The 27,055-nt window shown below is 39.3% G+C and overlaps 1 protein-coding gene and 1 long non-coding RNA gene across 6 annotated transcripts in view; both read right to left on the bottom strand.

Annotated features, from left to right (window-relative positions):
* The window catches only part of MAST4 (microtubule associated serine/threonine kinase family member 4), a 196,303-nt gene that overhangs the window by 104,595 nt on the left and 64,653 nt on the right, over positions 1–27,055 (bottom strand). The window contains exon 1 of one of the 5 annotated variants that reach the window (XM_035553480.2): positions 22,742–22,971. The exons of the other annotated variants lie outside the window; for them this stretch is intronic. Within the exon in view, the coding sequence (XP_035409373.1) occupies positions 22,742–22,788 (47 nt within the window). The 5' untranslated portion in view covers positions 22,789–22,971. Of the gene's footprint in view, positions 1–22,741; positions 22,972–27,055 lie in introns of those variants that run through there. 5 annotated transcript variants of the gene reach the window in all.
* Positions 57–22,592, bottom strand: LOC118251407 (uncharacterized). Its single transcript, XR_004779804.2, has 3 exons — positions 22,226–22,592; positions 16,637–16,717; positions 57–3,362 (listed from the first exon to the last, which is right to left on the bottom strand). It is a non-coding gene; the product is annotated as an uncharacterized LOC118251407 (long non-coding RNA).

Raw genomic sequence — 27,055 nt, 5'->3', positions numbered from 1 at the left:
TCAACTCCTGGGTATAACCAGACAGATGATTGTACCTAAAGCCGTTACATAGACCTGGCTACTGTATGTATGTTTCATGATCTAACAAGTTGGATTTTTCCATGTGCGGAACAGAAGGAAGTAATTCAAGGTGAACATTTCTGTCCTCTTATGGCGACAGAACACAGGTCATTTCAATCTGTGGCTTCTGATGGTCAAAACCCTTACAATTCCATCTCCAGACCCTGCACATACTACTACTCAACAAGCAATAGCTCCCAGAATCCCATGACTTGTGAATTCAAGCTTAATTTCATCTTACCTTACCATGCACAGACACAAACAGTCCTGCTAACTAGTTAGACTGTTTCAGACACCAGCTCAAAGGCAAAGACTTGAGTATTTTTTTGAAGTGCTGGGTGGACATATGCGTAAGGAGGCTGAACTGAGACTTTGCTGAAGGTGTGCAAATGAAGGGAGTAGTTGTGAAAAGTCCAACATTGTTCCACAACAACCTTACATGAAGGAATATGCTTCATAAAGGGAAACACAGGCCTTATCCTAAAGAGCACAACACAAGGATGAAGACTTCATAACGCCTCTGAACAAACAACGTTGCTTCCACAGTGGTGCCTGCAGTTTGACCTTCCATGCCACAGAAATGCCGAATTTCAGAGCAAACATCTCCAGGGAAAGTGAGGTTTTGCAAGCAAATCAAACTGGTACTGCACAGCTGCTGTCTACGGATCCACCCTCTCTCCCCATTTAGCCAGCATTTTCAGTTCAGTGAGGCCCAGCACCAGGCTCAGAAGGGAGTTAATAATGAGGCAGACAGGCAGGGGCAGCGGGATCACTCCTTTGGCAGCACCTATCCATTCAACTGGAGCCTCTCTCACTCTAAATTCAGACAGTATATTGTTTATCTCTGCAACAACTCAACAAATACAGGCTCAACAGCCAGTGAGCCAGCACAATTTAGTTACCTACCTCTGCCATGTAGAACTAGACAAAGAATAAATAAATAAATTGCATAACTCTGCTCCAAAATACATAGAAACAAAGTTGTTAGGCACAAATCCACGTCACACTTCTGAATGCATATCTGACAGTTAAGATATGTTTCCCTGCAACAGAATGCTACTGATAATCAAATGAAATAATTTAATTCTGTGGGTGTCCCAAAACTATATAAAATACAACATGAGAACCTGCAAGCACATCCTTAACACCCCTTGGTGTCACTTGGTTTTCAGCTATACAGCCACTCCCAAAACAAAAAGCAGCTCAGGCAACTTGATCACTTATGGTAGGCAACTCATAATGTATGTAACTTGGCTGAGGAGTTTTATTTATCAAAGCATTACATAAGGTATCCCATAGCAAAGCAAGTGATAAGGATCATTAAGCTTTCCCTTTTATATTCACCTGAGGATAAAAACGTCACACAAGTCAGAAAAGCTGTCCAATCCACCCTCACTTTAAGGAAAATTACATTTCCAAAAGCAAACTTACAAAAGGAATCTTTTCTGAGAAAGATTTCTATTCAATACATAAGCAAAAAGATTTCAATATGTCAACATTTACTTTCGGTGATAAATAGCAACAGAAATATTCTCCAGAAACGTTTTAATTATACAGTACTAATTACTGATTTTAAACACTACCATAAACACTTAGAAAGATAGGCAGTGTATCTTTAAAACCAAAATGCAACACCAATACTAAATTAATATTTTGCATATAATAATCCAATGCAGAAATTATCTAGCTTAGCTTCTTCACTCTGATAATTAAGTCAATACACATTGGAGTTTTTCAAAACATGAAAAACGCTCTGGAATCATTGCTCAAAAGCATTCCAAACTGTTCAGATCTCAACAGCTTTATGACAAGATACACACTGAAAGAAGTTTACCAGTAACAGTACAAACAATAAAGAGTTCCTTCAGTATGCTAAAACTAGCAAAATCCTAACAAATAGTACAGGCCTCACACTGGATTAGGAAGGTAAATTCATAAAAGGTTGATGAAAAAAGGTAAAAGTAATTCTTGCCTTAACACATCTTTTCTGTATTCTTCAGAATGTAGGAGTATGTTAACACAGCTTAATGTAACATAAATACCTCTCCTTCTATCAATAATTTGGAAGGACATTAGATTACAGCAAAGGCTGCAGATGTGCTGGGAGGAGTTTGTTTTGTTTTAATTGTGCCTTTTTAGACAGATAACTATTATCCAAAGAGTAATGAAGGAACTGGCTGAGCCACTCAGCCAAAATTATTGCTATTTTCAGAGAGTCTTGGAATATCTAGAAATTCTACAATACTGAAACTAAGCCATCATGTCATAGCACTCCTTTAAAAGAATAAACAGGATACTCGCTCCCATTAGTAATGAATTCAGGTATGGCAGCATACTTAGTGTCATTTAACACAGTTTTACACAAAAGCCAGTCTGCCCAAACAGATCTTTTTAAAAATGAGATTCCAAGCCTGATTAATAAACACTTGAGTTAACAATTCACTGAGACATTTGTAAAACATTCAACCTATTTCCACATAATGCTTTAATAAGTTAATTAGTAGAATGCAAAAATTTATGCAAGATACAGGAAACACTAACATTTACCAATAGAGAGATTTCAAAAAATAACTACACATTAAACGTTTCCTGTGGATCATATTGGGATATGTTCTTCATTTAATACCGTTCGATACTGCTATCAGTGATCTGGAAAAAAATGTAATACTTTTCCGAGCCAATGAGACCAAAGAGGTAAATAATGACAGGAACAAGATGGTTTATCATTGGATAAAGTGGCCTTGTTTGAACACCAGACATTGTTATTACTAGACTTGAAGTCACTAAAAAAAAAAAGGACATAATGTAAGGTAGAAATGTAGAAGGCAGGGACAACGCGAAGAATTTTAAGTGTTCCCACAGGTACACAACTAGATAAGAGCTCCTTATGTGACAGTATAGTTAAAAGAATACACTTCCCACAGATACACAAGCAGGAAAATCCCTCACTGGAGTAAGGAGATGAGGACTGGGAGGCTAGAGTATTTTCAAAAATAATACAGGAATGACCTGCTGAACCACAGTATGCAGCTTGAAAAGCTTGAATTATTCACTTTATCCAAGGCTATAGGAGTACCTTTGTCATCTGGTATATGTATCCACAGGATGAGGAGATTTTTGGGAATACACAGGATGTAGGCATAGCAAACTCTATCCTGTCCCTCACTCACACATATTAGAAGTAGAGGTTCAAACTGTGGGAGTCAGATGAGAAAGCACAGGTTTGCATTATTTCACCTTAGCCACCAGAACACAGTGGATTTCCCATCATTATGTGTCTTAAAGGTTAGATACTCTTCTACCTAAAAAAAAAAAAATAATGACAATTCAAACAAGAGTAATAGGATGAATTGAAAAAATACTAGAAAAGGTTCTACAGCTTATTTTATATAGGAAGTTGAAGTACAAGATGTTATTGGTTTATTCATTCCTTAGACTTTACATTTGTATTAGTAGTAAATGTACTAATAAACATTTTTATAAGTATTCTTAATTACAATATTTGAAATCTTGCTCCCTCTAGTGGATGATGATTATTATGTTTATTACCTTCTTCTGATGACTTCACATGATTTTCACCGTGGGATGCAGAAAGTAAAAATAAGTTTAAAAAAATCACCGAAAGGAAGTGTTTTGTGGGTGTGCAGTGTGTATCTGCCAATTTCTGAGTTTACTTAGAACTGTTTATAAACACATGTAAGCATTACTGCTCTAACAAGTTGTAAAGTAACATGCAAATTCAAATTAACCTCCCACTACTCTAGTGTATTATAGCTCATTTAACAAACATGTTCAGGAAAAGCAATGGTCACAGCATCTCTTCCCATTTCAGAAAGTTTCTGAATAGATACACAATATTAACTGAAACTTAAGTATATTGTTGTAGTCATTTGCATCAAACATCAGAATTTGAATCTGTCAAAATACTATTTTTAATCCAACATTTTGCTATCTGTAGTGGAGTGAGCCAACCATACTATCAACTAAGCTACCTATTTGCTCTTGTCCCAGAAATTACCTTCTCCTTCCAAGCTACTTCAGCAAACAGGCAGACTAATGAGGAAGTATGAAAGAGATATTTCCAATTGTTATCACTGAATTTACATTTATCTATCTTGGCAAGTAGAGAAAGCATTACTGCAGTTCAGAAATGCAAGTCCAGCAGGGAAGAGAAACAGAAAATATCTGATAAAAATTTCACCTTGCTCTAGGTACTATGCTACTTGGACCCTGACTTCATGATCACAAATGCTGGAGGAAAAAATAAAAATACAGTATTGCATAGCCAATATTAGCCCATCCTGCTTTGCCTTTTTTTTTCCTCCAAGTGCCTTTTTTTTTTTCAACCAGCACTTAGCAGCATCCTAAAAAGGATTCTTTTCCATTTCTTCAAATAAGTATCTTTTTTTTGTGGCTGCAGTACCACTAGTATAAATCTGTAGGTAAACGTGTTCTCCATATGGTACATCAAGAGCAGTAACGAAGTTTCCCATGTTCTCAGGCCTTCACATGAAAGGATGATACATTTAAGAGGCATGATTCATTGCACTCAGATTAGTATACACACATACCTTCTCCAGTCCTCACACATCTGGCCATGCATCTTTTAAAATCAACAGCAATAGACTATCTTTAAGGTGAAATTCCTAAATAATTCCTTAAGATGGATACAATCATTCTTCTAAAACAGCATGCACTTACCTATTTCTACACATTCAACATCACAGCTACAGTCAATTAAGCCATACTATGTGAGAAAAATTAATTTAATTGTACAAAAGCTCTTTTTTTTTTTTAGAATACAAGGTGATTTTTAACTTTAAACTTAAAATTGTGTTATTTAAAAGTGTTTAAAGTTTAAAAATGAATAATTCCAGTAAACTATAAATATTCTAATACAGCATACAATCTTTCTGAACCTTTTTAACATGAAAATATAACAGACTTTTCTTTTTAATCAGAGAAAACAGTTTAAAAATTAAGTTTTACATACATCTATAAAAAAGTATTCAGCTTTTTTTTTTTTAACCGGTTTTGTTTTCATAACTTGTAAACACAAACTAAAATGCCAAGCCCACTACCTTCCAATGGAAGAACAGTGAAGTAAATGGAACATTTTGTTATGCCACCATAGCATCCTAGTTTGGAGAACCCCAGACAACATACCCGTGCAAGAGGAATACTGCTCCTTATTCAGAGCCATTTTCATGCATTCATCTCTGCCACCAGCCACCACCCAACTGCCCTACTCACCATCTGCAACAGCAGACTTAAGGGACTCCCTGTGCAAAAGTTAAACGAACTAGGGAAAGAAATCAAGCACAATTCACATTGGATAGCATTTTCCTGATATGTTTGGGAAAGCTGTTGTAATGAGCTGCAACTTTTCTCATTTTTAAAACACCTGGGAGGGTGGGTTAATGGAAGTCAGCACAGCTAAGAACTCACGACTGTCAATCAAAGTCTAAATAGATTGACTCCAGTGATATTGAAATTAGAAGCAGTTAATCAGTGTAAACACTGTCTTCAGGGAGACAGAAAACTTCATCAGCTTTAATACTTACACACTGAACGTCCTAAACTAATCATCCAACCAACACAGACTGATGGCAACAGATCAATTACAGGTCTCTGTCAGAGCAAGGAAATTAAATGCTCCTCCCCAACTTTGGCAAGTAGTCTGCTTATTTCAGGTATTTTAAACACACCAGTTACTTCCAAATCCTGATTTAAATCACACTGAATAAAAATAACGTGCTAAGATTTCAGAGCTTTGTAGTATGTAAACACTAAGTAGCTGCATTTCTTGAGCATTTCCCTGCAATCATCTGTTTCATGCTCCCTCCATCTGATCTGTGTGATGGATCTGCTGTCAGCAGAATGGTGTGAGATGGAGCACCCCATGCAGCACAAGCTGGCAAATTGGAACTTGGGGACGTAGGAAGTTAAAAGGGGAAACATTATGTTTAAAGAATATAATTTGGACTGCTATTAACATCACGTGACCTTGGTATTTCAAGCAGCAAGCATACAAGACTACAAGTTGATAACATCCTTAAATCTTTTTACGCACCACCCTTAATGCTCTCCCACTCAAATGGCTAAATAACAAATAGCAATTACATTCCAGCAGGCATCCCGCTATTTCAATCTGAACAGAACAGTTCAGTGGGAGGGGACCTTCAGAGATCACCAAGTCCAACTGCCTGACCCCTTCAGGGCTAACCACAAGTTACAGCACGTTACTGAGGGCGTTATCCAGATGCCTCTGAGCACCGACAGGCACCGGGCATCAGCCACCTCTCTGTGAAGTCTCTCCCAGTGTTTGACCACCCTCACGGTAACGGAATTTTTCCTCATGTCCAGTCTGACCCTCCCCTGGCACAGCTTTGTGCTGTTCCCTTGTGTCCAGTCATCGGTGAGGCTGCACCAACGCTAAACAGCAGGAGAATCACCGCGACTGACCGGCTGTGCTGTGCTCAGTGCACCCCAGGATGTGGTTTGCCCTCCTGGCTGCCAGGGCACACTGCTGGCTCACGCCGAGCCTGCCGTCAGCCAGCACCCCCGGAGCCCCTTCTGCTGAGCTGCTCCCCAGCCACTCATCTCCAAAACTTGCCTGTGTCCTGCACTGCTCCGTCCCAGGTACAGAACCCAGCATTTGCCTTCACCAAACTGCATGCTGTTGATGATCGCCCAATGCTCCAGTCCATCTCAAATTGTCTGCAAGGCCTCTTACCCCATCAGGGAGCCAACAGCACCTCCAGTTTAGTGTCATTGGCAAACTAATGCACTAGAAGTAGTAGAATTCACTATATGTAAAGAAGGTAATTTTTCAAACAAAGTGCAAACCAAACGTCTAGAAGTACAAGAGAGGTGAACGTGATTTTAGTTATTTATGCTTGTCAAATGAGAGAAAATACTCTAGGTGAAGAACAAAATACTAAAAACAATCTCACAGCTAAGGGGCCTCAGGGTCTAAAACCCAGCATTATCTAGTTCTTTAATCTCTGTGCTTCAGTTCTCCATCTGTAAAGCACAGATAATAATGTCTTCTAACTCCTCAGTAGTGCAATGAAGACATTTACAGAAATATTTGCATGAAATATACAGATACTAAAAAATGAGAGAAAAAATGTAGACGGTAGCAGGAAGATCTTGAGGATGACTAGCGGACAGAGGTACTGAATTATTTCTACAACACCTCCTTCCTGCAGGCATAGACTGTACAAACACAAGATGTGTGACTCAGATGAATTAAGAAAAAGTCTTAAATATCTCTTCTCTGCGTATCAAGGAGAATGACAAGCATCAGGGAGGATGACATGACAAGTCACAGACCTCCACCCCCCTGCTCCAAAGACAGGCATACACATTTCATTTTAGCTTTGCAGAACTGAGAGCACACATCAACACTGCGTAACATGGAAGCTATAGTCAGCACCTCAATCATCACCAACACCCTGTCGAAAACATGTAAAACAAGGAGTGCAGGATCAGCACAATCTGTGCTAGCATTTTTTTTTTTTTTTTTTTTTTTTTTTTTACCTCCAGCATCCTGGAAAATCCGATCAGTCATAGTGGAAATGAAGGAATTAACTCCTCAGCAATCAAATAGCAGTTCAGACAACTAATAGCCCTGTTTTTACTAAAAGCAGACAACCTGATTATTCCATTCATATAACTGCATAGGGTGTTTAAGGGAATATCAATATCTTGATACAAAAGGGACTTGAAACATTTATCACTACAAATACATGCTCTCCATATGCCACTAATGAAAGAAACAAAGCCAACCTCAACCCTAACCCCTTCACCGTTCAAGCAGCCTCTCCCTGACCATCTCCAGTCATGTCTGGACATGGCTTACCATGAATTTTAATGAGCCTGAATCACTTGTATAAAAGTATGTTTCTCTTAAATCAGCACATGCTTTCAACTCTGTACTTTGATTTATTTTTTTTTATTTTTTGTGGAGTGATCAGTTCTTTCAAAAATTATGTAACACTTCAATTCTGCAAAATTTAAAGAAAGAAACCCCACTTGTGTCCCAACACATTCCACTCTACCTTTGTAAAGCATTGGTAGCCACATGACTAGCCCCACTCAAAAGTTCTGCCATGATGACTACAACATCTGATGCCCAGCCCAATGTATATCCTGTTCTCTACCCTATGCTTCCCGAACACCACTGCTCGTGCACTTGCACACGTGCATGAGTAGAGCAGTTTCATCAGTCCAGTGGCAGTGTGTTGAGAGCCTACATGTTCACCTGGCAAGGAAGCCACAGTGTGGAGGTGAAGGAGGAACCGCCTACCTAATTGCTCATAGTGGAAGTGACTGGCTTTAGGTTGATATTTATCTGTATCACCGCATGTCATGATCCCCTCCTCTCAGGCATTACAGCTATTTTTAGAAATACTTCCAGGTTTAATCAACCTGGGAGGTCACAGGGCATTAACCATCTTCCTACACTCAACCACATGTTTTCCAGTGTACTTACCAAAAGAAATACAGCAGTCTGAGACCACAACCTCCTAAAATATGACAAGAACTACTTCCAGACTGTTGTGGTGATACTTTGGAGTCCCACAGACATGTTTTGTATAGTCCTTTCAGTTGTGCACAAGTTTTAAACACAGTTTTAGTCATTATTCACTCTTCTATCAAATTGCAAATCCACCTTCCTGGCCAATAAGCATCATGTTATTTCCCATCTGAGAACAGCTCCTGGAGCAATCCCTCTCACAACTCTTCGAGGTACATAATATTTAGGCTGTAAGCCACACTAACTTTTTTGCTGGGTAGCTCTGAGGCTACAACTCCTATCAGCTTTGCTCTGTTGAAGTGTCATTGTGCTAGAGCTTTTAACTGCAAACAACCTCCTCCTTTCCAGCCCAAGGAGGGCCTTGCCAAATCTCTCCTAGTAGCAAGTCCTTCTCCTAGCAGCAGGTCCTAAGGAACAGAAAAAACACAGCCTTCATCACTCCTGGTAAAAGGAGAGGACAAGCAATGCTTTTGCTCTGTGACAGCAGGTTTCTTACTGCCAGAAAAGAATTTTGCACACCTAGCTCATTTCTTCCTGCAGTCTCCAGAGCTAAGAGACAGTCTGCTTCAGAGTACCCTGTGGATATGAGCTCCTGACTGCTACAGCACGAGCCCAGAAAGCCATGTTGCTGAAAGCCAGACATCACGACGCATAGCCAATGTAACACAGTACTAACAGACGTTAGTACTGACAGTGCTGTCACACAGGGAATGGTTACCACACCACTGACAAACCCTCTACTGTGTGAAACCTCAGTTCAGGAGGCAGACAGATTTGAGCTGGTGTCATCCCAACATATGGCTCCTCAACACCTCCTACTTCCCAACACTATGCTCGAGCCCAGAAGCAGCTCCCATGACCCTTTAAGAAAAGTGGTGTCCCAGTAGCAGGTGGAACCACATCCTCAGAGCTGCTCAGGCTCTGAAACCACACTGCACACTTAAATAGGCCAGCTGCACCGCATCTCATGGCACAGAATGACCAGTCCCTAGGAGGCCTGGTCAGCTTGTGTCTCAGTCACGCCATGAGCATGCCACGTCCTTCCACTCCCAAGAGACAGAACTGATCTCCTACTTAAAGCCAGATCCTATTTTGCTGAATAGCTCTTTGGATCAGGAGCATAGTCAATCCCTGCCTCAGCCACCAAACTCTCGTGGACCAAGATGAGAAACCAACCAATACTGGCAACAGGTCTGCCAAGTCCAGAATATAGCCCTTTTGGAAACATTCTTCACTTTGCTATAGGTACAAGGCACTGCATCTAGGAACCCATATATTTACTTTACTTCTGAAACAGCTAAAAGCAAGCAAAAGGAATAACAAGATACCTGAAAAACAGCAGGACTAAGAGGCTTTGTACTTAATGGGGGCAGGAGGATTAGCTTTTTGTTGTCGTTTCTTGGTGTGGTTTTTTTTGTTTGTTTGTTTCAATATTATTCTGGAAATCTCTCGTGCTTCTTGCACTCCTAGTTCCATTTGTGAAGTCTGGTTACAATGCATGGCTGTAAAGTCATCACTTCAATAGTATTCAAGAATAAGCTAATACCACAGAAAGTTCTTTCCCTAAGGGACCACCAACATTTATCGCAAAGTAATTCAGCCTGCACACTAGTGAAAACAAGTTGTGCTGTGTATAGCAGAAATAACAAAGTCTCTAAAATGGCCACTGCAGGGATAGCAGTGTCCTTATGATACACACCTCACCTCCTTCTACATTCCCCACTGAAAGCCTTGGGAGTCTCAAAGCATTTCCCTAAGTTTCAAGGCACCTAAGCAACTCCTTGCAGCTTGCAGTGCTACGATCTGCTGAAATTGTGTAATAAGCAAGGCTGATGCTTGCAGTGTTCGTTTCTGTTCTGCGACTATTTTTATCAAGGTGAGATAAAATGATGCAGATGCAACAAAATGCTGCAGTGTTGGCACAGAGCATGGATGAGAATTTCCAACTCAAGAATTTAGCTGCAGGATTGTTTCTCTGGCAACTCATCCAAGAACTAGCTGAAAATGGTCACTGTGCTGCACAGACTGCAAGACGTCTGAACGTGGGATAGCAGGAGTGGAATTTTCTAGGGAAATACCTCTCCTGGGAGAAGTGAAATGTTAACATCCCTATCAGACCAAACTTTCAAAGGAAAGTTAAGGACAACCAACAGGCTTACCTAGCATTTTTCTACGTCCTTCCAAGAACTGCTTGGCAACAAGACAGACTACAGACAGTAGCCTTACTTTGGACAACAAATGGACCTTGAAGTTAGGTTGTTTTAAATGCTTTCCCATTAATTCAGATAAAGCCAATTATGAAACCATACTACAGAAGTCTGAGTTTTATGTGCAATTTGAGACAACTGAGCCTCAGGACATTTACAATCATTACTAATAGATACATCACCTTCCGACAAGCAAAGCCTCTAGGTCAACAGGTACGCTCTCCAGTGACTAACGATTGTTGTTAGCAGGTAATTTGCATGCACTTGAAACCTTGTGGTATGACAGCTAGGAAGACACATGAGGCTGTATTATATTTCCAAGTATATTTCAAGAGCTGCCAAGTTCATTTCCCATTATATAGTGTGGAGCAGTTATTCAAATTTTAACCATCTCCTATAATCATCCTGGAGTGATGTCTTAACATTACAGGTTGAGTACTCACCTAATTTTCACATGGTCCCCAGAGTTCAATTCCCTCCTTTCCTCCAATTCCTGATTTAGGTGTGGCATATTTTTGTAAGTATTACAAACTTTCATTATTATTTTTTTTAAATTGAAAACCTGAGAAGTATTTTCTATAGAGCTCCCCTCTTCATACCTTGCTTTCATTTTACTCATTCAAACCAGACACATGGAACACAATTAAAACCTCAGTCAAACCAGTTCTTTATCATATCACCCATAACATATCAGAGAAAGCAGAATTTGACCCAAAGAAACAAAAATCTGTCCAAAAAGTAATGCCACAAACATTTTAGGCTTCAAAATTGTAAATACTCTGAGAAGCACATTAAATTACAGTAAAAAAATAGAATTATGAAGGTATATATCAATGGGAAATATTTCTGAAAGACTTTCATCCTCTGCTTTAGAAAGCAATTAAGTTAAGAAGCCTTCATTCAGGTCATTCCTATGAAGCCTTAGAAAATTCTAAAAATAATTTTTTTCTAATAATATTTAGAATAAAAACTAAAAATCCTTCATTGTCTGCATTCCCAATATTCTGGTGTTGCAGCACTATTCCACAATAGCTGTAATTTTCAGTCTGGAATTCCTATCAGCTTTTTACTTCCTCAAAATGTTTAAAAAGACTGAACTGTTAACTTCAAAATTTAACATTCAACAGTACGTACAAAATACAACCCAAAAGGCCAGAAGATTTAATAAAAACAGCACTCAACTGCTTTGGGAGATTCTTTATGAGAGTTCAGGGAAAGAAGATCAACAAAATGGCATTTAAAATGATTCAGACCAGCTCTCTCCCACAAATGAAAAGTAACAGCTTTCACACTACTGCAGGAAATTACTGTCACAAGGACTTCTCATCATCTAAGATACAACAGACAGACAGAAAGACAGACAGACAGCAAATCAACTGTATTTCTGGTAAGTCCTGTAAATTCTGTTATCTATCCTTTCTTCTGAGATGGTTTATGCTGTAAAATTCAGGTTGGAGGGAAGGGAGAGGGAGCTACTCTTATTTGGTTACTTGAATTAGAAAGAACACTTTTCTGAACGACATCAAATAACACAAACCACAAATCAAGTTGCTATATGCCTAATAACTGTTTCAAACGCATACACAAGAATGCAGATTTCTTCCAGGAGCTTTTAAAAATGTACTTCACTCCAAATCTTTATGATATCAACAAATTTAGTTCTGCTTTTCTTTTACTCCATTAGCTCTGCTCCAAAACATCACCACAACAACTAAAGCTTCACCTCTGTTTCCATATCAGTGTGCAGCAAGTAAAACTGCACTTTCTTCAGTCCCAGCCTCCCAAAATTAATGAGATCAGAAATTCTCATCACTGCATCCCTCTGGGATGGCAAACCAACAAGTAAAGATTCTCCAGAAGACCTCTGCTCACAAATGACAACTGCGCAGCACCTGCAGTTTTCAAACTGTACCCTCATGTACACCAACACCACCTCATCAAGATGCTAATAGGTTTATACAGATATAACTGACTGTCACAAGCAAAAATAGAGACATAAGACCCTCTCCTCTGCTTTGTGTCTACAGGGCCCAGAGAATTTAAAAGCTTTGAAAGAATTTCAAAAGCTGATTATGGTGTATCATGTTTAAGTACACAAGTGATGAGATCTGACGAGGCTGTTTTTATTTAATCAATCACTCCCTCATTTTATTTAATCAATCACTCCCTCAAAACTTAGTTCTACATGAGAAAAAAATAATACACAGCTTTACACATGCAATGACATTGTTTCTCTTTCCAAAAATACTCATAAATCTTAATTCTCAACTGAAACAGGTCTCCCTTTGAAGCTACACAAGGTTTAACATGAGAGAGCACTAGAAATATCTGGAGTAGGTGTGTTTTGCATGGTTAAATAAATGTTCACAGAAGGAGTTAAAAGAACGGCAAGGACGTAAGAATTTTGGCAGTAGAGACTCTACCTTTGGAGGTAGAAGCCAGCTATTAATTTATTTCACCTTGAGGAACTCGTGCTTTATTGTAGGTGTTCATGAATTCTAATGAGATTATTCTGAGAGATGAAACAGCAGGTTTTCCTCATTTTAAACAAAAATGAAGAACTTGGGCAAGAAATGGAGTCAAGTGATTCCTTACCTCATCTGCACCAGCCCTTCTCATGACCTTGTTTCAGAGTAATAAATCAACAACTGCATCTTTCAGCATAACCTCAAGGTCAACATACTTTGTACTGGTCTCTGGATGCAAAGGTGGAAATAAATTTTCAAGAAAAATGTTTGCTTGAGCATGCCTTGTTATGGCAGCTGTGGAGCTAGGACAGAGGGAAAATGGGCAGAAACTCTGTCTTTTGAGATTCATAAAAGAAACTACTCGAGATAAGAAAAGCCTGAATTAAATTTCTACCTCTTCTACAAAATCATGCTTTACCTTGAGAAAGCCACGTCATCCCTCTTTGCACAAGTCCCCACCATCACAGAGGGAACACTCATACTTCATTTCCTACAGTGCACACTGCCTGCTCTATTTAGACTATAAGCTTACACCAGATTTAAACATTAACCAGTATGTACAACAGCTACCACCTTGGCTGTCACTCAGGTCTGAACAGGCAACTTTCAGCGCTGACGCAGTGACCATGCCAAGGCAGGAGCACTGCGCTCCTGAAGAATCTCTCAGTAGCTGTGCTGAGCATTATTTCCGCTTTCCTTCCTTCCTTGCAAATCCGCTGCTGCTGCTTGCATTAATTTGTGAGAAAATAGTAATATAGTGCTTTTCCCTCCCTGTAGAAGTTACAAATTTTCAGAAGACACAAATAGCAGCTACAAAGATGATGGGAAATATATGCCTCAAGTTTGTAAAACCTCTCCTGCCTTCATCCTCCTGAAGATGTACCAGCGGAATACGGATAGTGCTACCCTCATGCTGTACCAGCGGGCTCTGCTGCCAGAGGTACTTCTATTCACAAGATGCTACTGTTTATTTTGTAAAGATGTTCATCATACTGGCAAAAGGTTCCCTTTACACTGCTACTGTATACAACCGCTATAAAGCAGAATTCCAACAAAAGCAACTGCCCAAGGAGCAGCTGTGCAAGTCAAAGGACATGAGGGAGATGAGCCAGCACATTGGAGTGATACGATACCACAGGAAAATCTTATGTATTCACTCTAGGAAAGCTCCCATGCTGCTAAAACTTTTGAACAGAAGTGGTCACATTAAAATAATTCTCCTCCCACCTACAAGAGAACTCTGAGCCAAAGAAACAGGAAATGGTAATTACTTACATGCCCTAAACCAACACACACTTTTTTTTCTTCTGTGAGCCTAACGTTGAACAGCCACTAATAACTAAAACATTTGCTGCTCTGAACACCTGAAGTGCTCTACAGTTATAGCTACATACAACACGAAGATTCAGAACAAATCAAAATTATTTTAAAATTCAATTTCAGGGAAAATTCAAACATTCTGGCAAAGCTTTAGATGCTTTTTTTTTTTTTTGGGGGGGGGGAGAATTACAAACACTAGGAATTCTGACATTTTTCAGGAAAATCTGTGGAGGAGGTATTGTACTGCACAGAATCAGTAAATTCCATTCTGTTTCCTCAAAATGAATCTGAGAGGTCTGCTCCCAACACCGTCCATCATGGGATGGAAAGCTCAAACTCGGTATTGCCAGGAGCCTCTACCACCCAGCATGGGGAAATGAAAGCCTTGAGGGTCCAGTTTTATGCCCTGATTCCAAAGACAATAAAGCTCAGGAGCGCTGTTGTCCACAGCACAGTCTGCCTGGCAGGATGTCCACGAGGCCAGAGGTGCAATTCAGCAGTTTACACAAATTAAAACCTTTACACAGCTTTTTGCTTCCACAAAATTGCCATTCCGAAAAAGAACACTTCCCCCACCATCCCGCCCCAGAACTGGGCTACATAAACTAAAGACCAAAAAGTGCTACTTTTTACCAGCTTTTCCCTACCACCACGATAAGCTCCACAACACACACTGTTTTACTGATAATTCATTAAACACCACAGTGTTTTCACTGAAAACAAAATTTATGGACACTTAATCATATTGAAAAATGCACAAAAGAAGGATTCTCATCTCATCTCTTCCCTTACAAAACCGTATATAAAAAAAATATGATATATCTTCAGAAACACATAGCAAACCACAAAATTGCTTCATTTTTCACTGTCAAATTAAGCCATGATAGATGGATTTTGAGAATCAGTTGTTTTTTAACTTTCAAGTATGCTGAAGAATAATAACACATGCAAGCAATGTCTCCTCTGCCATGCAATGTTAAAGAAGTTGTACCAAATAGACACAAATCCACTTTATTACGTAATTTAACAAGGTGGTAGTTCTTTAAGTTTCCTTCATCCTCACAGTAACAACTGAAATCTGATTATTAAAATTTGTCTTTTTTTTTCTGTTGGTTTTCATTTTTTTTTCTTTTTCTTTTTTTTCCAATCCATGAGGCATTGGAAACTCATTTTGACAACTACTCTCCCTAAAGACCAGGGTCTCACTAATTCATGCCAAGGAGAGACCAAGCTTGCAATTTAATTTTCTGAAATAGAAATAAAGTATAGCAAATTTTACTGTATCAGAAACACCCTTCAATTCTTATTTATTATGATAATTTTACCATTATAGAAAGTGTCACATAGTATTTTTTGGATCATTTCATTTTCTAATGTTGTAAAAAAAACTCCCTTCCTGACAAGTATACAAAACTGATTCTTTTGTGTGAACTGGGGAGTAGGAGAAAGGAAATGAGAAGAATATTTCAGGTAGCTGCTTACGGCATATCTAAAACATTACTGTATTAGAAATAAGGTATAAAATTGTCCTAGTCCTTCAGAAGGAGCAGCCTTACATATCCACCGTAAATGACTATTTTCTTCTAAATAGATATACATCTTGGATACTCAATTCTTCTGACATCTGGCATCACAGATCATAGTACTGCCTCTCAGGTATGCACAACACAACGTGTTTCATCAATCACCCTCACTTCTGAATTCACCTTAAACTTTTGGCATGATAGAACAGTTTGCAGTAGCATCACAGCAAGCAAACCATAAAATTTCAATAGCAGACACATTCCTAAGCAAAAGTCAGAGCAACTCAATATTACGCATTAATATCTTAAATCTCCTTACTAGGTCTCAAAATATGGATTACCTTCTATTTTTTCCATAAAAAAAATTAGTTTCAGAAAAACAGCTGGTCAAGTAAAACATTTTTCTGATTGCACAGACATTTTATTTTCTTCATTTCTCCCCTTGAAACACATTTTGATCGTCACGTTTTGGATGCAGAAGAAAACACCAACAACGGAAGTTTACTCGCTTACCTCCAAAAATGAAAAGCGAACAGAGGACTGCATGGGCTGCAAGGGCTTGTTGGGGTTGGGCTCAGGCTCCTTGGGGTGAGACTGAAAGTTAAAATAATGTCATCTCTAGTAAACAGAAGGTTTAGCAAGAGTTGCATGTTTCAGTGTAGGAGTTACAAAAGGAGTTTCAGTTAGAACCGAAACATTACTGTCCTCCTGAATGAAGTGACTGACAGTAGCCACACAGTTTTTGACATACGATGAAATCAATTTAAATAAAAACAAACATGAAATCTGTTGCTGGTGCTTATGCTTGACTATGTGAGACTCTCTCAAGGAACAATACTGTCCAAAGAAGGGAAAAATACAATACTTGTTTCAGACTTCTAAGTGTTCTGTATGAAACAGAATAAGTAACTGGGAGTGGTTGTGGGGTTTTTCTTTGTTTAATTTTAGGAATTTTTGAAGTTTCTTCTGATGTGCTAGTCAGAGGTGTTGGAGAACTAAAAATGATGATGAGCTTTTGTCAGCAACAGAAAACTCTGAGAAAAAAAATCCAATTTAAGAGACTAAATTTCAGGCACTTACTAAAAATCAAGTGACCTACCAGCAATTTCCACTGATTTCACTATGAAGTGTCCTATCACAAACAGCAACCCCTTTATTTACATAAAAGAATATGAATACAAGTGATTAACGTCCCAAAAATCTACTTGAGCGCTTGGCTTCAAAGGTGCCTTCAAGAAGTTGCCTCAAGTGCATCTCCATTGAAAAGTTTCTCACTAAAAACAGTAGGCCACTGACAGATTTCACAGATGCACTTCTAAAACGTACTCATGCAGTCACATGCACTTGTCCCTGTAACACTTGCAGACAGCTTTTTTTTTAATCTTTTAAATACATTTAAAATTTAAAAAATTTAAATTTAAATTTAAATTTTTAATTAAAATTACATTTTAAATACATTACAAACATGCTTCTTGTTGTGATTAGCTAAAGTCATCTGTCCAAAACTACACGTAGCTCCACCATCAGTTTAAACCAAGCAAAGGCAGAAGCTGTTGGGTAGCTTTTTCAAGATGACCTTCATAAAGATTTGTTCTGCTACGTAACAAACCATTGCAGCCAGCCAACATTAGTTCTCCTGACATGTCCCCAGCAGCCCCACAGAAGACCAGTATGCTATAACTAGCTCCAATCCTTGTTTTGACAGTCATATTTTACAACATTCCCATCAAAACCTTTCAATGTAGATACCTGACTGACGGCTTTTTGAATTATGTTTCAGCAGACATAGTACTCCTGCTCCTTAAACAGACTGGGAAAGAATTGTTTGACAACTACTTGCTACCTTTCTTAAGGCATTCTTACATTTGCATGCTTTGTAGAGGACACAAAGCTTGGTAGGGAGAACAATGAGTCAAGGATGGGCCTTCTCGTACTTCTCGACAAGGCTGCTATCTTGGGCCAAGCTTGCTAGCTGTGCCATCCCCAAACTTGGTCCACAGAAGAGCACAACTCATCAGCTGGACAGGAGCTAGCCTGTTTTCAGCTGCAGACTAGCTGTGCTAGCACAGCAGTATGTCTGACCTAATAAGGTACTTTAAGAGCCAAAGGCTTGATATGTTACACTGAAAATGCCTAAACTGAACCCAGGCTCAGATCAGTCAGCCCATGTAGGCCTGTGGAGATTCAGATTTCTGCTGTTCAGCTGAGCCTCCCTCTAATGCACCATGGCCACAACCATGCGAACCAAGACCTTTCCAGTACGTACGATCAGTAAAGACTTGTAAGGCAGAGGTTTGCAACAGGAAGAGAGCACGGGGACATCTGCAGGGTAAAGATCAGGGGCAAGGAACCAATCAAAGCCAGAGCAATGGAAAGGAAAGAAAAAGACAGGTTTCTTCTCACTGAATGAGAAGAATATGTTAACTTCAGACACCAGAATGAGATTCTAAAGTCACCACCTTACTACCCTTAAAAAAAAAAAAAGAAGTCACTGAAATTCTACTGCCCTTACTACAAACAAATCCTAGGGACATGCAGTGTCAAAACATGTCTCCTCCCTCTAGTGGCTAGCCTATACACAGGAGGTGTAAATCCTACACCTGCTAGTAGTTACTCCATTATTATTCCTCATTTTCATTACTGTAACACAAGAGTCTCAGCCATGGAGCAGACTCTCAGGGCATTCATTATCAGCTGTGCTTGTGCTGTGGATCTATAAATTCTCACCAAGTGATGACACTGGAGTGTCAATAGGGTTCTACAGAGCTTGCTTTTCAGCTTTGCTTTTTTAAGACCTAAAAATTTCATGAAGAAACATGTTAAAACAAATTATCACAGTGCATATGCACAAGGCTGACAGGCAGCCTTAATTCTTACATTTACTAAATTTGGAATGTTTCAATTTGGGTCCTTAATATTCTTTGAAAGAGCTTCCTGCAAGTAATGAATATAAAGTAGACAGACTGCATAAATTTCTCAGAGATGAAACGTAATTCTAGTCCCAACATTTAAACTTTATTGAAAGAAAAATTATGAGGATCCACGTGTGAAGACTGTTTTGAGAAAATGCACCAACACACACACACACACACCACAGGAATCAAGCTGGAGGAGCTGGAAGCCACAGTGCAGTTAGAAAACTGTGACTTGATTGCTATCACAGAAGTATGGTGGGACAAATCACACACTCTGAACACTGGAATCAAGGGCTACAAGATTTTCAGGAGAGAGAGGCAGGGAAGGTGTGGGAGGGGCGTCGCCCTCTGGGTGAAGAAACAGATAGATTGCAAAAAGCTGCCTCTGCGAAATAGCCTTGTGGAGGTTGAGAGCCTGTGAGTAAAAGTTAAGGACTGGACCAATAAAGGACGCCTTGTGGTTGGGGTCTTCTACAGGCCACCTGACCCAGGGGAGCCTGTCTGCAAGGCCTTCTGGCTTCAGCTACAAGGCGCATCGTACTCACAGGCACTCATCCTGACGGGGGACCTCACCCAGATGTCTGCTGGGGAAGCAAGCTGTGAGCAATCCAGGAGAGTCCTGGAGTGCATCGGGGATAACTTCCTGGTGCAGGTACTAGACAGACCAACCAGAGAAGTGTTACTGGACCTGGTGCTCACCAGTGCGGATGAACTCATCCTGTTATCCTGTCATCCTGTCATCCTGTTTAATAAACAGGTTCAGACTGGAGGTGGTCTGGGCTGCTGCAACCACTCCCTGGTTGAGTTTGTCATCTCAGGAATATGGGCCTGGCAGAGAGCAAAGTGAGGACCCTGAATTTCAGAAGAACAAACTTCCAGCTTGTTAACAAACTAGGGGATGAGATCCCTTGGGACGCAGTCCTGAGGGACAGAGGAGCTGATCAGAGCTGACAACTCCTTTCTTAGAATACAAGAGCTCTCTGTCTCCATGTGTAAGAAAGCAAGAAGGGATGGCAGAAAACTGGGGTGGCTGAGCAAGGACCTGGTGGTCAGACTGACATGTAAGAAGGAAGTCCCTGCTTCCACTGCCTGTGCACATGTGGCCTGGGAAGAGTGCAGGGATGCTGTCCAAATGTGATGGGATGGAATCAGCAAAGTCAATGCACAGACTGAACTGAGCTTGGCAAGGGGTGCAAAGAATAACAAGAAGAGATTCTCTTGGGACATTACTCGGAAAAAAAAAGGCCAAGGAGAGTGTGCCACCTCTGATAAATGCGGACTGGTAACAACAGACATGGAGAAGGCTGAGGTACCCAGCAATTTCTTTGTCTCAGCCTCCAGTGCCACTTAGGCTTCCCACGTCCCTCGAGTCCCTGAACCTCTGGGCAGGGGCTGGGGGAGCAAAGTGCCTCCCACTGTAAGCAAAGAGCAGGTTCAAGGCCACCTGATGAAACTGAACAGGTACAAGTCTACAGGCCCAAGTCTATGGGGCCTGATGCCATGCATCCCAGAGTCCTGAGGGAACTGACTGATGCAGTTGGGCTGGAGCACCTCTCCTATGAAGGAAGGCTCAGAGAGCTGTTCAGCCTGGAGAACACTCTAGGGAGACTTCATTGCAGCCTTTCAGTACTTAAACATGGCTTAAAGGGGAGATTTAGATTAGATGTTAGGAGGAAATTCTTCACTCAGAGGGTGGTGAGGCGCTGGCACAGGCTGCCCAGTGAAGCTGTGGGTCCCCATCCCTGGAGGTGCTCAAGGCCAGGCTGGATGGGGCTTTGGGCAGCCTGGTCTGGTGGGAGGTGTCCCTGCCCATGGCAGGGGGCTGGAACGGGGTGATGATCTTTAAGGTCCCTTCCAACCCATTCTATGAATCTATGAAAAAGCTGGATTTTTTTTATTTCCCCTTATGTATTTGCTTTTATAGATCAGAATAAAAATTTAGGAGGCACAACTTATACCTGCACTGACTGAACTATGACAAATCAGCAAACTAAAACTGTGTTTTCTTTTCTCTAAAAGCAAATTAAGTTTGGAAAGTAGTTAAGTATGATGACAAATGAAAGTGTGATATAAAAATATGAAACAAATTAAATATACAAATGGTTTGTATCTGAACAATGTTTTAGCAAAAACAATGTGCAGTGCTGAAATTAAAGTATAATTATTTTTAGCAGTACTTAAATATTATAGAAATGCAATACAAAGCACATGTGATTTTGTCACGGTACCATGAAAAAGGAGGAAACAGTAAAAGATTACCTCATATTACAAAAACATACATGTATGTTGAAAGAACCAGTAACATGAATCATTTTTCATCCTTTGCAATTAGTGATGATATTCACATAGGATGATTACATAATTCAGTGAAGACTGATTCAAAAATATTTAAATTTCCACCTCAAAGGGAGTACAATAATCAATTATTCATGTAAATCATTTTAACGAGCTCCCTGATAAGACCCCCCTGCCCTCCAAAACTCCTAAGAAATTAGCAATTATTTTTTTTCTCCCAGAAGAATATCTAGAGCTTCTTCTGCTCACAGCTAACACATGCTGCTCTAAGGAAAAGATGCCAAAATGAAATGCAGAATTTCTCTCTGACATTTCACAAGCCTAATTCTGGGGAACCCTATATAACATCCATACTTGTTCCTTGGAACGAAGTGCTCTGTCACCTTCATGTGATTATCAGAATACATTATTTGCTACACTGCACACTTACCTATAGCCCTCTTTTTAAAACATAGCAGATGTCAGAGATAATACCTTTCAGAGCTAAGTAACTTTACCGCAGGCATTTGCAGCATTCAGGTTTTTTTTTCCTCCAGCAAGGAGGATGGGGAAGTCCCAGGGAACACTAAAGGATCTGACGTAACCATATCTATTTACCTAGATAAAATTAGCAAGTTCTCGAGGTGTCCGCAACATGCATACATACATGCTTGATGTGTCAATGTAGAATGTAGGTATGCATGTACAGAAATAAGTATTTGGCTTTTACTAACAAATCTTGGGTAAATATATGCTGGCATTTATGAATAAAAGACTAGCTACTATCATCATACATAAAAATTACATATTTTCATGTAGCTACCCCCAAAATAGCAGAAAGCACACAAATGAGTTAATCAGTTTTAAGCAAGTATCAAGTAAACATACTGCTAAATTAGGTAAACATACTTACTGCAGAGACTATCAGGAATCCTCCAGTATGTAAATGCAGTTCATTAATGTAGATACTTATGTAAAATACAGGCTGTTCCTGATGGATTTTCACAAATGGCATTTTTATAATGCTTTAATCTCTTGCTGTGCTCTCTATTATTCAGCAGAGATAGAGGCCTTTCTAAAAGGCAGCACCGGGATAAACAAACAGTAACAGAGAGCTGGAGAGAAAGACAGACACCATGGCCTACTGAAAGATTCTCCCTCTACAAGCTCACAGGATCAGGATGCTCCATGCACGGAGATAACTTTAAATATGCAGAAACGCTTTCTTTCCAAACATACTGCAATAGCCCAGCTCCACGCTCGCACATTTGCTGAAACCAACTGCAGTGCGTTTAAAATGTGTTCCTTCAACCTAAAGCTGCAGTGCTCCGAGACTGTCGGCATAAACATATGTTAAACAGCTCCTGTTCGCACGAAAGCCAGTTATCATGCAGAAACCATTAATATATTAAAGACAGACAATACTTACTCCAAGGTCAGCCCTGGAATTTGTAGCCTCTCCCGCTGGGCTTTCATTGCTGTGGTATGTTACCAGACTCTATTGTAACCATGACATGCATTCCCTGGCAGCATTCTGGCGATGACAGAGAGCCAAAACGAACCACTATAAAGGAATGGACTAACGATCTCTTGGGGGCGGGGGGAGCACCGCAACTTTGGGTCCTTCCACCTCGAGCTGTCACGACGCGCTGTCAGCTGCCTCTTTCAGGTTAACGGCAGCACACGCTGCACTGGTCTTGTCAAGCGAAGGGAGCCGTCAGTTCTGCACGTCAAGCAATTCATTCCTGATTTCTGCAAAGGCAGCTGCCTCGCTGGCACAGGCTTTGCACCTCAGAGGAAGGAGAAGTCCCCCTCGTTGCACCAACCAACAGCGTGAAGAAGCCCTGCATGCTTAAGACAGTTTCTCTCTGCAAATCTGCAAATGTCAAACATTCACCACCCCCTCTGATCCTATCGAATAGGATTTAGCCATCTTGTTTAAGTCACATTATCCCTTTCCTCAGTAAACAGACAGGCAGTTTCTGCAGTAATAAAACAGCAAATTGCTGAATGAAAAATATGCCCTTCCACTTTAACATGGGGAATTATTACTAAGCGATTTGAGGAACAAACAAATTATTGTCATGCTGAGGCTAAGACAAAAGGAAAAGTTCAAATTCTGTTCTGTCATGATTGTACTGGGATTTTAAAGGAAAATTACCTAAAATTGTTAGTAAGGGTGAGAGCCAAACCTAGAAATTGCAGAAAAGTATATTGATTTCAGGTCTTTTCTTTTTTTTTTTTTTAATCTCACTTAGAAGGAAATAAATATGTATGGTTATATATAAATTTATATATATAAAAGCTCTATAAGAAAAGCAAAGGCACTGTGCAAGTACTTATTTTTAGTAATCTAAGAGCCAGTATATTTTACTTCACCCGCATAGCTTTCCTGTGCAGCTCTAATTTGTACCTCTTGCACATCACAGTAACAGTAATCGTGTGATTTGCTTTCTTCCACCCTTTGAGAGCTCTGGCCCTGCTCTGGGCATAGAAGTACTCTGCAGATTGGCAAAATGCCGAACCAAGTAAAACTGCTGCTTTTTGGGTCCATGGCTCTTTTTTGGAAGAAATTAGCAAGTTCACAAGAACAGAACCATGGTTTTCAGAAACTGAGGGAAATCTAGCTATGGAAACTCTTTCAAGACCAGAGGAGAAAATGACCATTAAACTCTTCTTCTTTCCTCTTCATATTTCCATTAGAAAGCACTTTAAGTAATATATTACCCTGAGTCTTCATTTACAGGATATTGAAAAAAAATACAGAATTACGCATTTGAATTTCTAAAACATCTGGATTCTGATATGCCAAACTCAGGCCCTAGCAAGCATCCTACAAATAATCCCAGAGGAAAAAAAAAAAAAAAAAAAAGGACTAGATTTAAGGGGTTATTTCAAGACCAAAGATTGTGATGATTAAATACACAGATTTTCAAGGGCATTTAGATCAGTTAGGCATCTACCTCTATTTGGGACTTTCAAAACACGACCTTTAAACTCTACTTAGAGCACAGCAGAGTTCCCATTTTTAAAACACATTATCAAACTTGATGCAGTACTCTGGTGGATTACTAAACAAGAATAGAAAATTTGGACTGGTAAATTGTGACTGTGCACACGCACATTTATATAAGTCTTATATAACATTCAAAGTGCTTAACTTTGCGTACACTGCCCTTTAGGCAACTTAAGCCCACATCTGTGTATGTATATATACATAACCTGTAACATGAAAGTACCTGATTTTTCTTGTATAAAACTGTTATTCTTCACTGAAAACAGAGCAGGAGACATCTTAAAACCCCTGGTAGGAGAGCCAGCTCCACTGAATCAGGACAGTACCACAATTATTTCCATATAGAAAACAACAAAAGGAACACTGAGGAGGTACAGCTTCCTTCAAAAGTGGAGTACAAATTTTTGGAAGTTACTCCCATAAGGCCAACTTTAACACTGGGGTGAACTGAAGAGGTAAGTTCAGTTTTTCAGGGAAAACAAGCAAAGGAATATTGGTCATAAAACAGTGCTTTAGTGTGAAAAATTACCATTAGGCAATAGATACATTTTACTTGCGGGAGGACAACACTGCCAACAAACCAAATGACAGGAGAATGAGTTGGACCAGTAACTGAACACAGCAGCTTAAAGAAAAGCAACTGCATGTAAGGGCTATTTTGAGATCACAATAAATCAAACCCGTTGCTGAGTTAATTCATGCATGCACTTCACATCACATTAATGGTAAATTATTCCAAGATGAGACTGAGCTATAGCTTGACTTTGAAAACTCTTCTATGCATTTTGCCTTACTCAGACAGAAGTTTGGATAATCATAATTTACTGAAAAACAAAATAATGAATACATAAGAGATCAAATTCTGCCCACAGTTACATTCTTCCAGCTTTTGCAAGAGTAAGTGGGCACCACTTCACATATCTGTGGGCAAAAATAGCAATTTAATTAGATGGTGCCTAGCCAGTGAAAGCTGACTTCAATATAATCAAAACAATTCTTCGCTCTTAATTTCAGACTCTTTAGATATAAGTCATTCTGACCAATACATAGTTGAGAAAGCAAGTAAAAGTTAAAAAGGAGTACCACAAAAGATAATCTCATTCATTTATTTAAAGTAATGTAGTTTATTCCTAGGATAATAATATTCATTATACTTGCAAAGGCTAGAGTAAAGTCAGTCTCAAAAGTAGTGATATAAGCTTTTTCTTCATCTTTGGCATCATCCCCGAAATAGGTGTCACAATTATTATTTTACCAGTAAAATGAATTCATTTAGTTTAACATAACATTACTTACTGTGAAGATTAAATTACCTTAAATAATGCAGTACCTGTGGTAATTAAAAATAAATGGTTTAATTTCTCATTTATGAGATTTCAAGTTGAAATCTGCAGCACCCACAAGCTAAAATGCTTGGATGTTCTCTTCAGCGTTCTGTTGTACTATGGCTACTGAAAAGAAATTCCACTTTTTCCTGTTAAAAAGTATCTTTGTTCCACCACAAGGACAGATCTGCTAGCAACATGATGAAGATCAGAAACATTCACTCTGGATACCAGTTACAACAGAAGGTTTTGGTACATAAGGGCAAAAACAAAATAAAACTCAGCAGCTATTTCAGGTTTGTACATCACATTCTTCTAGCACTATCAGGTAGCAAGGTATCACACAAAGCAAGAATAAGTAATACTTCATGCAGCAGAAGATGGTGGCAAAATCAGGAAAATGAAAGAGAAAAAATAGTTACATCAAGCAGGACCTTAATTTCCTGAAGAACTCTCTTAAAAAGAAATTGATTACATTGATGTTATCAATCATTCTCTGTTTCGTTCATGTTCTTTTTAACACACACCCCTGCAATTAAAGCTGTTCTTTTTATCCAGGTTAACTTGAAAACACTGACAATTTTTACCTACATCGACACAGTTTTCATAGATAAAATTTCTCATCTGGAAAGGCTGATCTCACACACAAGGTCAAGAACAGAAGGAGTTTAAGACTTGCATTCCTTTGCAAATGTAAACCCCAGTGTCCTTTTGGATTATTCTATAGATGAAATCCAAATTTATAAAGTGAAATATAAAAATACATGGCACAAGTTACTTTGCTGAATCAGCAAGATCTGAGGAAGGACTTAAATGATTATCTCTGATATCTGGTTTTTAAAAAAAAAAGCAAACCTGTAAGTCTTCTCTTCCATACCACAGTTCACAGTTTAATATTCTACACTTTCAAGGCCCCCTTTGTCTCCAGCTGTTAGCTGTGCTTGCTTTTTCCCTTAAATGAAGGTAACGCACAATAATACCATTAATAGTACAGATGCCCCTGTTTTTCATTAGTTTTTAACATTTAATAGCAATTACACTGAAATTACAAGCAAGTCAGTGTTTCCTTTGATTCTGCATGCACACTTTGCTAGTACTTTCCAAAGGTGCTCAGGAGTTAGTAATCAGCTCTCAAAGACCAACAACAATGGATAACATCCTTCCACAACAGTTTTTTAATCAAAGATCATTTCATCTGAACTTCTATCATCTAATAATCTGCTTAGCATGCCAGGCTCTGACGTTTATGCATTTCCAGCAAATGGTCTGTTTAGCAACATTCAAGTAGAGGTACAGCTTCCATTTTTTCCCTTTAAATTGGAATTCTGTTCCAAAATTATGACAAGAACATGTGCCTTGCTTTAAAAATAGTCCTCATAATCCAGTGAATTGAGGACTAAAG

The sequence above is a fragment of the Cygnus atratus genome, chromosome Z (genome assembly GCF_013377495.2).
Source record: "Cygnus atratus isolate AKBS03 ecotype Queensland, Australia chromosome Z, CAtr_DNAZoo_HiC_assembly, whole genome shotgun sequence".
NCBI classification, from domain to species: domain Eukaryota; kingdom Metazoa; phylum Chordata; class Aves; order Anseriformes; family Anatidae; genus Cygnus; species Cygnus atratus.
Note: the sequence above shows the minus strand (reverse complement) of the source record. Positions and strands in the feature narration are given on the sequence as shown.